At 40.3% G+C, this 15,100-nt stretch overlaps 1 protein-coding gene across 1 annotated transcript in view; it reads right to left on the bottom strand.

The window, feature by feature from the left end:
* Positions 1-3,466: 3,466 nt before the first annotated feature.
* The window catches only part of sntb1 (syntrophin, basic 1), a 31,448-nt gene continuing 19,814 nt past the window's right edge, over positions 3,467-15,100 (bottom strand). Inside the window, exons 7-8 of the mRNA XM_041044677.1 lie at positions 8,280-8,509; positions 3,467-5,626 (exon numbers count right to left, since the gene is read on the bottom strand). Of these exons, the coding sequence (XP_040900611.1) occupies positions 5,534-5,626; positions 8,280-8,509 (323 nt within the window). The 3' untranslated portion in view covers positions 3,467-5,533. The remainder of the gene's footprint in view (positions 5,627-8,279; positions 8,510-15,100) is intronic.

Raw genomic sequence — 15,100 nt, 5'->3', positions numbered from 1 at the left:
GTCCTTCTCCCACTTGTCGTTAACATACAAATTTTGACCATAATACTGATGATGAAAGAGTAAAACAGAGAGGAATAAATTTCCTCTGAGTGCTTAACATGTGAGAACACGCTGGTTTTTTACACAAACCCTGCCTATAGTCCTGGTCCCTCCCTGCTTGTCAGTTGGTATCCTGTGACAGAGGTCCACTTGAAATCCATCTCTGCTGATCAAATAGTCTTGTAATGACCCAATGTTCCTGTGGTGTTACTACACAGAATGATGACCGCTTCAAACTCCTGTTGGAGCTATTTTCATGACAGCAGGCCATACCTGTGGGATCCATCCACATGTGCACAGAAACAAAGCACGCACACATATTTATTACACATTTATCTGTCCCTGTGCTTCTGTGCACAGGTTCACGAAGCAGAGCATAACACAAAGAACAGTCGCATAGTGTGTGTTTGTGTGGGTGTGCGTGTGAGAGAGAGATGGTGGTGCACTCAGGGGGTACTATTGGGACTTGGCAGTTGCATCCTGAAACATTCCTTTGTCTCACATACACACACACACACACACACACCTTCCTTACCTCACTTCTCTTTTATCATCAGGTTCCCAGAGACTGGTACTTTGTATTTTTGTATGTGAGGGAGGGGGGGGGGCAAAGTGTTTCCTCCTCACTGCCAAAGACAGTGAAAGGGTTGGTTGTGTACAGCCAGTGGGAGTAGATAGTTTTATGATTTGAGGTTGCATATGTGTATAGGTTACGTGTGGGCGGTTGTTTTTGAGAGTAACCAAGCTTGAAGTACTGCCCTTGTGAAGTGGGAGGGTCACGGCAGCGACATCACCTCACAAACATGCCTACGTCTGTCCTTTAATGTTGTAAGACAGCGTGTCCTCCTGTTCGTGTTTGCATAAAGTGTGTGTGTTTGTGTTCCTGAGAAGGTTACTCATCCTCTCCTTGTCTATTAAGAGATAATAACAGGGCTGTCCCTGTAGCGAGGAGATGGCCCATTTTCTTTCTCTTGCAAAGTGGCAAAGCCAGACAATTTTCATAGGGTTAGCGAGGCCGAGGCCAGGGGTGGCACAGATGTGAGCATCTTCAGTTTTTTATTTATGTATGGAGATTAATTTATGATGTTTAATAATGATCAAAAAGTGTGTATCTAAAGTTACTAGCTAAATCAATCTCTACGGCCTAAGTAGACTAGAAGTGCCTTTACTGTGAAGTAAACTATCCATACTATGAAGCAAAGAAACACAACTCATAACTGGTGTGATGAAGCCATGACACATCTCATCTGTAAACCTGATATTGGTGGATTTAGTGCTCGAGAGAGGGCACTGTGGGTAGACTTGATTGCAGTTCTTGTTTTACATCATTTTTACAAATAGTTTTTGGACTCAAGGGTCAAAATTTAGAATCATTCTTAAAACAGTTTCCTAAGAGTTTTGTAAAGCCCAGGTGCACTACGCATCTGAAGCTCCAAACGGACTGACTCAGGAGAAACTCCTAAAACTAAGTATTGTGTAATTTACAAAGATTAAAACAGGTCTTAGGTGTGTGAGGAGTTAGAGGTAGTCTGCCCAGGACTACAGGCCTGTGTAATGTGTTTCTATCATGAAAACGCTGACATGAGATGTAACCATGTGAAAACTTCAAGCTCAACTGCCATTGTCACTGATGAATGTTATTCTTCTGGTTGTCCTATATTTCCATTGTTGCATGTTTTTACATTACAGTGTCTAATCAGTCTCAAAGACATACCCAAAACCTGCCTTGTTGGACATCAAACTGCACAGACTGACTCATCATTTATTTATAATTACAAAATACAAGAGAATTCTGCAAATACAGGAGACAACTTGATGCAATAAAACTGTGTTGGTTCAGTTTCAGTTTTAATTTGTACTGACAGGCTGTCATTTCTCTCATCTCTGACAGGAGGAATTGAAGATCGCAGCTACACATCAACACAGAGACCCAAAGGTCGGATAATTGATATCATCTGTTTACTCCGTCCTCTGTCTCTGGCTCAGGTTTGTTTTCAATCTCAAATTCAGATTTATTGTACTGGCTTGAGTTTTGTTGAAATAGGTTGTACAAGGTTTGTAATATAAGTAACAACTGGGAAAGTAGACAAGAAAGAAAACTAATGCTATAAACATTACTACATATGTCTCTCTGTGTTTTGTTCAGACAAACGACCTAACTGGGGGTATATGAAGTGAACTATTGTGGAAAACTGAGCCAATATGGTCTTCAGTAGAGCACTGATTCTTGAGGAACACCTGCTGAGAGGAGTCACCCATGAGGCAGACAAAAATAATGGAGGTAAGACAACGTCCCACATTATTAAAGTGATTTCACTTATGAATAATTCATTCTCTCTCTCTCCCCCCCCCCCCCACCCCTCTCTCTCTCTCTCTCTCTCTCTCTCTCTCTCTCTCTCTCTCTCTCTCTCTCTCTCTCTCTCTTTCTCTCTCAGGTCTCTAAATGAGGAAGCTGGCTTATTAGGTAGCGCGCCTGCTTGAGTGGTTACATGTGGGTGTGTGTTCAAATTTCAGGAGTGTTAGCCCATTTGTGTGTGTTTTCAGGTTCGGATTGACACAAACACAGCTTTCTGTCCGTCTCAGTGGGAAAGTTGACCTGGAGAGGATTTGTGGAATTGGTTTTTGACATGATGCAACAGTTGCTATCTGCAGACATTTAGTGTCCCGCTGAGACTCTGACTTGATACAACAACGGTCTGAGCAGAAGGGAAACGATGGAGAACGAAAAAGAGGTGGGAAAATCTGCTGGTAAACACTGTCAACTAAAAGAATAATGGCAAAGAGTTATGACTGCCTTTGAGGTCTGAACTCCTTACTCTCAGCAACGTGAATGTGCCCATCCATCTATGCATCTGTTTGTGTGTGTGTGTTTGTGTGAGAGAGAGAGAGAGTATGAATGCCAGCTCATTACCTAGGAGCCAAGTAAACAATGTCAAGAGTTATGATTGTGTTAAGCAGTGTCTACAGCTCAATTGCTCTCAAGCTCTTCGGTAAAGACACACAAATACTTTTTGCTGAGCTGTCCAACAAAACACTGCCCAAATCAAACTGAACTGTCACTAATAAGCCATAAATTAGTGTACAACCTTTCATCTGAACTGTCCTCAAGATAAAATACTACCTTGTTTTTGTTGCACTGCAGAGAATGCATGTGTTTACAACAGGGTTGACAGGTCATGTCAGTTCTGAAAGCAGAAGAAGGGAATGGTCTAATGTCCTACTAATAATATAATTAAAAAAACAAAAAAACAATTAAGAACCAGTATCATTAGCAAACAAATTGTGGGTGTCATTTCCTTTTTATTATGATTGGAGTGAAAGTGAAACCACTTTTTTTCCAAGCTGCTTCCATTGATTTGTACTCGCTGTTGATGAGAAATGAATAAAATCACGAGCAAAGACAATAAAGACAGACTCATCATGTCAGTTTTGTTAAATACATGATTTATGTGCACCGTTAAAAACTAAGCTTCATCATTCTGAGTGACAGTACAGTAGCTGCCAAAGGCATCAGAGTATTCTACATATCAGTGCAGCCTTTACTCAAAAGAGCTTCTCTCCACTTGAGGTGATCAGTACGTGCTGGATTCTTCGTGCGTTACAATGCCTCCACTATCTTTTAGTATCAACAAAACACATGACGTTTCTTCTACAGTGCGGCAGGATTACAACGTGTTAATCATTGTTCACAGTGTGTTTGCAAATGCTCACTGGAAATATATGTAATGTTATTTCTGCTGGTTGAGCCAAAACTAATGTAGCCATCATAGAAGTCACACATCTGTGATAAATTTCTTTCCAAATTAAAACGCTCATTTCCTTCTCAGTCATCTGAAGGCACAAGGAAAGCCCTGGCAGCAGGCCATGTCCGACGGTGCAGTGTACAGATTTGGTCTGCTGCATAACATCCAGAAGAATAATGACCCACACTGGCTGCTGCCGGACTAAAGCAGGATTGAAGACTCCTGTGATGGCTACCTCGATGTAATAACAAATAAATAATACTTGACTAAGTGATTGTGGAACCATTTGATTGAGTCTCAGTTTTCAATATGAATATTACAAATTACTAGAATTACTCATGGCAGATATTTGCTTCATGGGGCAGAGCATGATTGTAGTTTGTCAATTAACTGGGCAAACATGATCAACTCTTACATACACTGAAATGATTTCAGCTGGTAAATGAAGCTAACAATGATAAAGAGTCCACTCTGAAATAGCAGAAGGAGTGAACAGTATCATCGTGTCTGATCGGACTGGAGACCCTTAGAGGAATAGTTCAACCACTTACTTGTTTTCTTGCTCAGATTTATATGAGGAGATCAACAGCAGGGTTGTTTGCCATCTTTATATCCTTATCATAAACTTCCATGTATATGTACTATTAGTCTTACTGTGGAAATTGCATGTATAGAAACAACAGTAAATGCCAGCTGGTTCCCCAGTGTTTTAGACAAAATTGCCATAGCAGACAATTATTCTCAGTTTTTTTCCAAAGTTGGATATGAGCATTTTTCCTGTTTTTGGGTGATAAATGGGACACCGAATTTAAACACCGACAAAAGAAAAACAGAACATTTGAGTAAAATTATAGTTCATGTAAATGAAACCAATGTATGTTTATATTGAAGTTGATTAAAGCTGATATTAGATCACTGTTAAATCAGTCTAACACTGAAATGCCACCAGATGGTCACTGTATGCAACGCGTTAAAAGAATACAGAGACGATTTGAATGTGAGTCAGCTGTCACATTGTGGGAATCTGTGGCTCCCACTTTCAATGATGAATACTGACACAGCTAACAAGACATCTCAGGGGACTCTAACAAAGACAAATGCATGACAAATGTTTTTTCCACAGTGTGCCAAGTGTTTGTGGAAGAAAAATTACAAGTGAAATTCAAAATGTCCTTTCAGAGCTAATGGTGAATAAATAATATAAATGGTAAATGGTAAATGGAAGGCAGTTTGCCATTACATTTTGACTGAATTAAAAGTGAATTCATCTCAACCCTTGCTGCACATGTCCAGTCCTTCCAATCCTGGACGTGACAGTAATGCCCAATCTGCTCCTTTCGGTGCATCCCTCTGTGTGTGTGTGTGTATATGTATGTATGTATGTATGTATGCATATATACCCCCCCCTCCCGCCCCCCAACCAGAGCTAGTCCAGTCCATGTTTTCTTCTGTGGTTCTTTAGTCAACACTTGAGTCCATGCAACCCTTAAAGGGAGGGTTTGTCTCCAGCACAATCTGTCCATTTTGCTCAAAGCAAAACCAATCTTTATTGGTTTCTTCAGTGTTTCTTTAATTTAGAGTTGAAGACCCAAAAAAAGGTCAATATCCAAAAAGAAGCTACATTCACTCAGGCTGCTTCCCCACGACTGAAGGAGTCTGAAATTGTGTACTGCATGCAGGCTGCAGATAGGTGGAGAAACAAGGTGGATTTCTGTTTTCAAAGGAGGTGAAATGTCCCTTTAGAGAGGCTGTCAGGCCACCAGACCTAGGCGGGAGATCTTAGCTGACAGGAAGGAGTGGAGGATGAAGACGATTGGCTTCGGACACGAGTGGAGGTCCAGTTGCTGCAGGAAGAGGGGAAAACAACAGAATTAAAAAGAAGAACAAAACAGAATAATGCAGAACACGGCAAGGATAAAGAGGAGAGATTATGATTAAAAGATGTGAGAATTCATTAAAGCAGAAGGGACAGCAGACAGAGGAAGAAGCTGGGGGGTGTGTAAAGCATTTAAAACCATAAAAATATATTCACAACTAACTCCACAGTCAACAGTTCCCCATGAGGCAAGGATTAGACACTCCTATCTGGAGCTAAGCACTGTACACACACACAAACACCACATCACTGTGAACAAAGCTCTGTTCATAGTCTGAATCAACAGCGGGTGATTTCACCGGTACTATGACTCATATCCTGTTCCTCAGACCTATATAGGGGAATTGAACCTATAAATTAACACTTAAACTACTGTTTAGTCTGTCAAATTTTAAACTGACAGGCTACCTCATCTCCGGAAAACCCAGCACAAAGAAACATGAGTAGACTGTATACTATACACTTGTCCACAAATGTTCAAAAAGTCAGGATTTTCAGGATGGAAGACATGAAGAGAGGTTTTTTTTTTTTTTTTTTTGCTATGCCGGTGGAGGTATGGATATATTGGTCAGTGAGTTAGTCCGTCACTTTGATCCAGATTTAAATACCTCAGAATTATTTGATGGATTGCCATGTTTCACATTAGCATGTCACCTACATCATTATGAGTGTGTTAGCATTCATCTCAAAGCACCACAGTGTCTTAGTACAGCCTCACAGAGGCACTGGCATAGCTGTGGACTCTTAAGTCTTGCTCTTGTCTTTGCCTTTTCCGATCAACCAGAGCAGAAGCGTGCGCGCGTGCGTGCGTGTGTGTATGTGTAATTGTTGTTTTCCAAACCACAATCAGTGGTTTGGCTCGATCCAATCTCATAATAGGTAGGGGGTAGAGACAAACTGTCAATTGCTGGGACAAAATTAGACACACATCATTCTTGCCAAGCAATGACAGGATAGTCAGCTCTGTGGAAAAAAATAACCCAGCTGATTCCACTTTCAAATGCTAAGCTAATGAGCCATCAGCCACATCCACAAGTGCCTTGGGATTTTTATGAAGCCTTGACTACGACTGTGCTGGGATTCAGAAACGCTACAGACACCAAAATCTGTTCTGCTAAGGTAGCCAACAGAGGGTTTTGGAATCAAAGCTCCCAAGTCTTTGCTTGTTTGCCTTCAGCATAAACTGAGAAGTCAGACATGGATGTATCTGAGAGATGTTTTACACAGAGCTGTATGTGCACTGTCGTACAGACAGATATAAAACACCTCCTGGTTCCAATTTCTAAATCCCATAAGCCTACAGAGTAAATATTTTAGTTTTCACTATCACTTTACTTTCCAGCATACTGTAAATCACCGTGCCGTGGCTTTATGAATGATGAAATATCAGTGTCGTTTTTCAAGGTAAAACAGTTTGTATTAGTGCCAGGGGAATGTAATAAAAGAGCTGCGAGAGCTCAGTCTCTTGACACCTTCATTAATATTCATATCAGCATTGTCAAATAAGATCCAGGAGGCTAAAAAGTGAAACTTTTAAAAAACAGAAATGATGAACATATTGAGTAGTGGGAGTGTTTGTACTCTGTTTACTTTGCAGGTATAAACATGAAATTGGTCCTGACTGCTTTAAAGGTGGCCCCCTGAAACACGAGCCACCTGGACGTCCATACAGCGAGCTGGTGAGTAGTGTAAAAAGATTAAAACACTCACAGTAAGTGACAGGTTATTTTTAAAGAAAAAACCTCCACACGAATGCTGTTACCTTGGAGGACCTGTGTAGGTGTGAAGTTCCTTTTATTTCAGGAGTTATTTTGTGATTAAGTGCTGTAATTTACTTTCTGCTTTGCTGCTTTCCCTCTGTCTGTCTTCTACACTTGTGCTCCAGTTTTTGTGTTTTGCTTCATTTCCCAGAAGGCCTTCTCAACCCCCCTGAGAGTGGACATGAACTTGTTCTGTTTGCTGTGAGTTGTACATGACCACAGCCAAGTAAGTTTGATATTGGGGTTGTTGTTGTTTTTGTTTTTTACCCAGCAGTACAGCTTGTAATGCAAAATGTTAGAAGCTCAGTTACTGATGCATTTCTAAGATCTGAAAGAAAACCATTTTAACCAAAATGAAAAAAATAAGGGCTGTGACTATTTATGTGAAATTTAAACAAATTACATGTCAATCCTGTGTCTCATTTGCAAAATTGCATTCTGGTACTACTGGGGCAAAAAACTGGCATATCAGCCTTTTCTACAGTGGTTTTCTGCCTGTGTGCTTGTTTGACATGGGTGAATATAGACAGGGGTCTCTACTACTCACATTTCTTCTATTAAACTAAGTTTTAGCTGAACCAAAAATATCAATATCATTTAACATCATCTGTTTAGCTATTTATACACAGAACATTCTCCAGGAAAGTCAAGCGAATGTATATCACTTACATTTGTTTTTAATAGCAAAAGTGAAAGTCATAATATTCTGAGGTGGAATTCACTTTGAGCAGAAACATTTTTCACCCTGTTTGCTTTCAGTGTGGTATGAACAACTGAGGGCAACAGAGTTCCTATCAGAGCATGCCTTGTTGAGTTCTGTGTCAAAACACGATGCTTTAGAAAAAAAAAAAAAACACTCACAATCTCCCCTTCCTTCCCTCCAAAGTCGAGGAACAGCATGCGAACTCCGTCATCCGAGGACATCTTTAGTTTTTCGTAGGGATAGGAGAGGAGGACTTTGGGCCTTGTAGGAGTGTGAGCTCCTCTCTCCTCTCCATTCTCCCCATCTGGCAGTTTGGGGTCGGCTAACACAGAGAAGCCCTGTTCATAGTGAATCACCAACCGGCACTCCTGACCCCGGTACAGACAACCTGGATGATAGAAACAAAGAGGATATTTATTGTTTTTGACTGTTAACAAGACAGTTACTCTCCTTCTTGTTCGAATCCATATTTGCCTGCATTAATAATATGAGAATGACAGAAGTAAGAATTAAAGCTGAAATGTGAATAATGTGTATGTAAAGAGCAGTGCAATTTCAAATGCATGTTGTGATCTTCATCCTAGTCCTTGGAAAACCTTCTCTCCTGCTTACTTTTAGAGGTATATACTGTATGTATTCTATTGTCTAATGGCTTTAGTGACAAGTGTTGGCTTGAAATGGAAGGGCAGGGCCATTCAGTATGATTAATGCTTTGTGTAACCAGGCTGGATGTTTGTACAAAGTTATTTCATTTTCTAAATTATAAATAGAAAAAAGATGAATGGCACTGATGCAATTTCTTTTTCAGCTGATTTTAGTGACACAGGTAATCATGTGGCTACAAGAGACGCAGAATCACATATAAAACAACCAAAACAATCAAACTTCTGTCATCGACAAGATTAACTTGTTAATTAATTAGTTTTTAATTACAATTTGCTTACAAGCATTCACGTATACAGCAAGGTTTTGAACAAAAGTCAATTTATTTAGAGTAGTGAGCAGTGACTTTTGTTTGCAGCCTTATATTCCACTGTAGTAGTGATTCCAATTAACTCCACACACCTGAATTTATCACAGTTTGATAATAAAAAAAAAAAACACTTAAAACATGGACAACAACATGGAACCTTATGTTTGTTTTTTTGTCTTTCATGACGCTTTAAGATTTGATGACATTCACTTACAACAGAACGGTACCATGTGTTTGCACTGTCATGCTCTAACAGGAAAAGTGTATACACTGTTTATTAGGCACACTGAGCCAAAACTAATGCCCTGCAATAAATCCTACCTTCATGAATGTTATAGAGTTCTGTATCAATGAGGGTGGACTAAATCTAACTAACCTAATAAACAGTAGGAAGGCATGACACAGTAAACGTTTATGCTTTCCTTATTAAAACACAGTTGTACCATTCTGTTGTCAATAGTGTTCTATCTTTAATGCTGCTGCTGACACCCCATTAATACATTAGTTATCTATCTGTGTCCCATGTCTCTTCACTTAGATAACACATTACAGTTTCAGTGACAGACTCTTCACGTGGAGACCATCCCGCTGAAAGCAGAGAGTGTAATTTATCTGCTCCACCACATTTCTAAGCACTTTCTTTCCCACTCTCTCTCTCTCTCTCTCTGTGTGTGTCTCTCCCCTCTCTTCACAGCATGCGTCTTGCTGAAAGCTGAGTGTACTATCTTTGTCTCCTCTCCCAATTTACGCATCACTTTCCTCTGCTTTAATGAAGAACCTGTCTCGTCTCCACACACTGTGATCTAGCTGCATTTAGTCTTATTTTTCAGTGCCTTGACAGCAGAGTTCCCTCGCCTCTCCCCAGGCAGACATGAAGGCTGCATGCTGAAAACTTCATTTAGAGCATAAGCTCCTCTCTCGACGACATGTCATCTACCAGGAAGTGTGTTTGTGTGACAAAGAGACAGTCAGCCAGAGGAGTGTTGCTGTCTTTCAATTGTTTGCTGACAGCCTGAGCAGGATGTGTGTGTGTGTGTGTGTGTGTGTGTATAGCATGTATGGACAGGAGAGTGTTGTGAATACATATGACAGTGAGAGTGTGTGTAATGCCCCTATGCTGGAGGGGATAGGGGATAGTGTATTTTCTATCCTGCAGATAAGTGAAAGAGAAACAGAGATGCATATGTGAGCGCGAATCTTCTCTTTCTGTGGGCTACACAATACCTATGCATATGTGTTTACATATATGTATGCGGGTGTGTTGTCGCTGTCTGTTGCCTGCTTTAGTCTCTTTTATCCATCTATCAACAGGCCCTTTCTCCATCTACTTAACCACTATATCGGTCAACCCACGCTAATCACCCTTTACACACCTATTTCCCTTCCTCCTTCGGCTCTTTATCTAAAGGCGATTATGAAACAGACGTACACCTCTAACTATGGTCAAACACAATTTGCAAATAATTCTTGTGAGTTTAATTTACCCTCCACAGAGCCGCAGATGGATTGGCTGAACTGCACAACAGTGTAATCAAATCACAGAAATGCATGCTAAATTGACTGTAATTTTATTTATTTATTTATTTAGACATCTCATTGTGTTCTGCTCATTTTAACCATGTATGAAAGTTTAACAGTCTCCTCATTAACTTTATGGTTCAGCAGAGAGACAAATTAATGAAAAGCACTCTCACTCTGAAAGAACGTATTCATTACAAACATTGCTGTAAAGGTGAGTCTGATTAGTCTGATTACCACTTAGCAGCAGTTGTCAGCTTGTGAAAGAGGTGTGGTAATTAGCACTTAAATGCGTGATTTTACAAAGCAACATGAGACGAAGTCAGAGTCCAAAGTGCAGGCACACTGGTAAAATAAGACTTCTTATCTTATTTTTACTCTGTCAAGGAGGTGGCAGCCTCAAAAATTATGAATGGAGTTTTAGCTTCAGAGCACTGAACACTGCATGTTGTGTTTGCGGTGGCATCAGCTGTATCACCATCAGCTGCCTGGCCACCAGCTGACTAGTAACATGCAGGTGTACAGCAAACAAACAGTTTGATGTTGCAACTCTCTCTGCCACCTCCTCTTTCTGCTTATGTGCTATATTTTTAGTATAGTTGATATGCTAACATTAATGTTTGTGAATGTGTTGATTGGGGATTAGTTCTCCCAGCAGAATCCATGTTACTGCTTACTATTTGCTATAAATGGTCAATTTCAAACCCAGATAAAATGCTTTGAGAGGGAAAGAAGACCTCTCTCAAGTGGGATAATAGGAACTGTCAAGCAGCCAAGTTTAATCCTTTTTTGTGGCAGTGGTTGCAATGCTGATTTGAAGTGTTTAATTTGTCCAAGCCCTCATTATACATGTGAGAGTTTTCTCTGGAGCTGACCTGTAACAGAATCACTGTATGGCTTTGTATTGGATTAATAATCTATTGTCATGCACTGCATATTGTATTTTTAGATAGCAATACCACAGAAGCAATGCTGCTTTCAAATCACATTGATCAGGTGAGGTGGTTTGGGTGCTGAGGGTTTGAGTGGAGCAGTATATTACAGTAATCTATCCTTTTTCTTATCAGCTGTGAGACACACTAAAACAAAAGAGGTGTGTAGATTACAACTTCAGGAAGTAATGTTGATAAGAAGGAAATTGTGAATCAGACAGAAAAAAACAAGGCATGCACACAGTCAAATATATGGTGTAATATCCTCGGTACCCTGAACACATCCCATTCATGATGAAAAATGAGCCTCATAATATTATTCTAATGATGTATAAACAATATGGCAGGACAAACATATCCCTAATGGCATAACAGTTGCAAATGGGGCAAATTGTGTGGGGTCTTTGTTGTGTTCAGGAGTGGAAATGAGACCTGAAACTCTACTCTCCTACCTGAGAGCCTTGATCTGTGGGGCAAGCAGAGTTTCCCACCAGAATACACACACATACACGCACACAGAGAAAGGGGCTTTTCAGGCAACAACAAAAGCCCTTCTCTCTGCTTGATGGTGAGTGGACAAGACAGAAGGAGGGGCAGAGAGTGATAACGCAGAGAGACAGAGAGAGGTACTGAATGAATGAGGGCAGGAGAGAGAGTGACAGTGGGAGAGGAGGGAGAGACTAACTCTGTTACCATAACGACAAGTGGAAACGCTAAAAGGTTATTACAGGACAGAAACTCTGTTTTCACAGTCATTTGTTTTAAACTTGTAAATGATATCAGCAGCACGGAAAGTACTCCATAGTTTGAAACTGCATCCCACTGCGCTCAGATTCACGTGTCACAGCAGGTTAAATAGGTTAATTTTCCACAACCACTGAGGTAAAATTGCTTTTTTAAAGTCCTCCAAGCCATTAGGCTGTTTACCTGTTCATTAAGGAGACCTAATCGACCTCTAAGACAATTTAACAAGTGTTACAGCTGTCACCTTTGACAACAACACTAACAAGGAGGCAGTGGAAGTACAGAAAGAAGGAGAAGTGGGATTACTGACTTAAAACAGATGAATCTGAAACTGATCATAAAATAATGTTTTGAATCTGCGGTTCAAAGTTCATTCTTGATTTTGGAAACAGAAGATGAGAAAACATTTGTCACTACAAGGTTCGTTTAGAAGCTGTTCTTAGTTTATCTTACCATATAGACAGGAAACTGGGGGAGATCTAGCCTGGCTCTGTCCAGAGAAAATTAAGCAAAATAAACAAACAAACAAAAACCCCACTGAAAAGTTGTTTTTACACTTCAGGTTTTTGTATGAATTAAACAAACATGATATAAAATGTTAAAGTGGGATCTTCAGAGGTGCTGCTGGAGGGTGGATTTCGTTATCTCTGAACAGCACCAGGCTAGCCATTTCCCCCTGTTTCCAGTGTGTATGCTAAGCTAACCGGCCATTTGCTGTAGCTTTGGATGTAGCATAGCAAGCCAGAGGTACTGAATAACTTATTCACAATTACAAACACTGCTACAACACCACGTGAAAGGATTGCAAGCTCCAGTGTAGTTCCCAAATGGACCTTTTAACTAATGTTCTGAATGCTTTACAAAATCTACTTATTTACGTTCTTCTTCATGGAACTTGTAGAGGATTGATGCAAATTATTGATTTTTGATAAGTTTATTAAGACAGTCAAGTCAGTTAAGTAAACAAAGCAATAGACGACCGTGCTAGTTGCTCAAAATATCAATATAATCTCTGAAAAGTTTAAGTTACTTGGGACATAATCATAACAAAGATGACAGCAGGCCAAGTGAGATTTGATTTCAGATCTGAACAAATTACTTTCCCCTTTAAAAACCCTCTTAAGAATGGCCTGCTGCCCAGTGAGTGATTGAGAGTTAATCTATCTTCAGAGCAAATCTTTATCACGAGCCTTGACAGTGAATAAACAATCACAATGATTTATCAGAATGTCACGCCGATGAAAAGCTGCCAAGGTCAGTGCAACGACTCAAGTGGCAACTGCTGAAAAATGAGTGAACGCACTTTGTATGCATTATCACACTCCTTGGGGAAGTGTAAATTACTTTCCTAGTTCCATAAGAAGAAACCGATGGCTTGGTGTTAACATCGATCTGTTTCAGAAAAGTTATGGGATCCATTTGAGACAGAAATTCAATAGTGAGCAATAAAGATTCAAAACAGTTCTCATTTTTCTCATTCTTTTGGCCTGTGTCACCGACCTGTATCGTCGGTCAGCATTGCTGTACAAAATTAAAGCTGCTAGAACAAATATTTTTAGCCATGTTAGAGGTATGGCTCTATGTCTGGCAGTTCAACACACTGATCTAAACTGAACTATCTCAAAAACTATTGGATGGATTGACATAAAATTTTGTACATTCATGGTTCTCAGAGGATGAATCCTAAAGACCTTGTAGATCCCCTGACCTCATTTCTCAGTAAAATATCTCAACAACTATTGGACAGATTTCTATTAAATTTGGGGCAGACGCCCATGTCTTCATTAGAATGAAGTGCACTTTGGTAAACCCCTGACCTTTAGTCTACTAGTAAAGTTAGCTATAGCTCAAGTTAGTACAAGTTAGCACAGCGCTTCAGCTGCTAAAAAGCAAGATGACTCCCTGTGGAGCTGGTAGGGAGAAAAACAGAGCTAAAAGGAGAACAAAAGGAGAACATTCATCAGGTTCCCAGAAAAAAAATGACTCCAAATTCATGTTAATGTTTGCTTTGTATCTGCTGGCAGTATAAAGAAGAAACTGTTGGCTAACACATTTGTCATATCAACTTGGCAAAAAGGTGATAGGTGTGTCAGTTTTGAGTTTACAGCTTCCTCCCCCCCAGAAAATAGATTTATGCTGGTATAAACTTTACCTGTTGATTCCACTGCTACTTTTAAACTACAGCACATCGATACTGAGCAGATTGTTTTAGTCTAGACAGTGTTTCGTTCTGGGATTAAATAAGATGCCTTTCTAACATTCACATTTCCTGGCTAACTACCATGACATACAAAATCTGATTATTATCACACAGCTGGAGTGTTAAATGTAAATTGTGCTCTGCAGACGTGAAATAAGCCTAGCTATGCTAATCACAGCGTAACATTTAAACCTGGATCAGTGGGTGCAGACACAATTTAGGAGAGCTTTAACAAGAGTTTGGTGGCGATAAACACTGACAGCAAGGATGTAGTGCTGAAGTGTAGCATTTGCTGCTGGATTTCCTGCTGTTTCATATATGAGTGTAGTTTGAAGGGAAATTCAATTTGGCTGTTATCATAAATGGAGAGACGAGGGGGACCCAGGGGAAAACTGCAGTTCCCAGGACATTTTGTGCTTGGAGATGGGAGGGGGGGGCAAAGAGGGAGCAGGAGGGGTGTGGGGGATATTCTGCTGGAATCCCCTGGACGACCAATACCCAATGCGTAACCCCCCCCCCCCCCCCCCCCCACCCCCCCCCCCACACACACACACACACACTAGAATTGAAAGTACTTTGTCCATATCTTCCATATGGCTGTCAAATTACATT

The sequence above is a fragment of the Toxotes jaculatrix genome, chromosome 8, assembly GCF_017976425.1.
Source record: "Toxotes jaculatrix isolate fToxJac2 chromosome 8, fToxJac2.pri, whole genome shotgun sequence".
In the NCBI taxonomy this organism is placed as follows: Eukaryota; Metazoa; Chordata; class Actinopteri; family Toxotidae; genus Toxotes; species Toxotes jaculatrix.
Note: the sequence above shows the minus strand (reverse complement) of the source record. Positions and strands in the feature narration are given on the sequence as shown.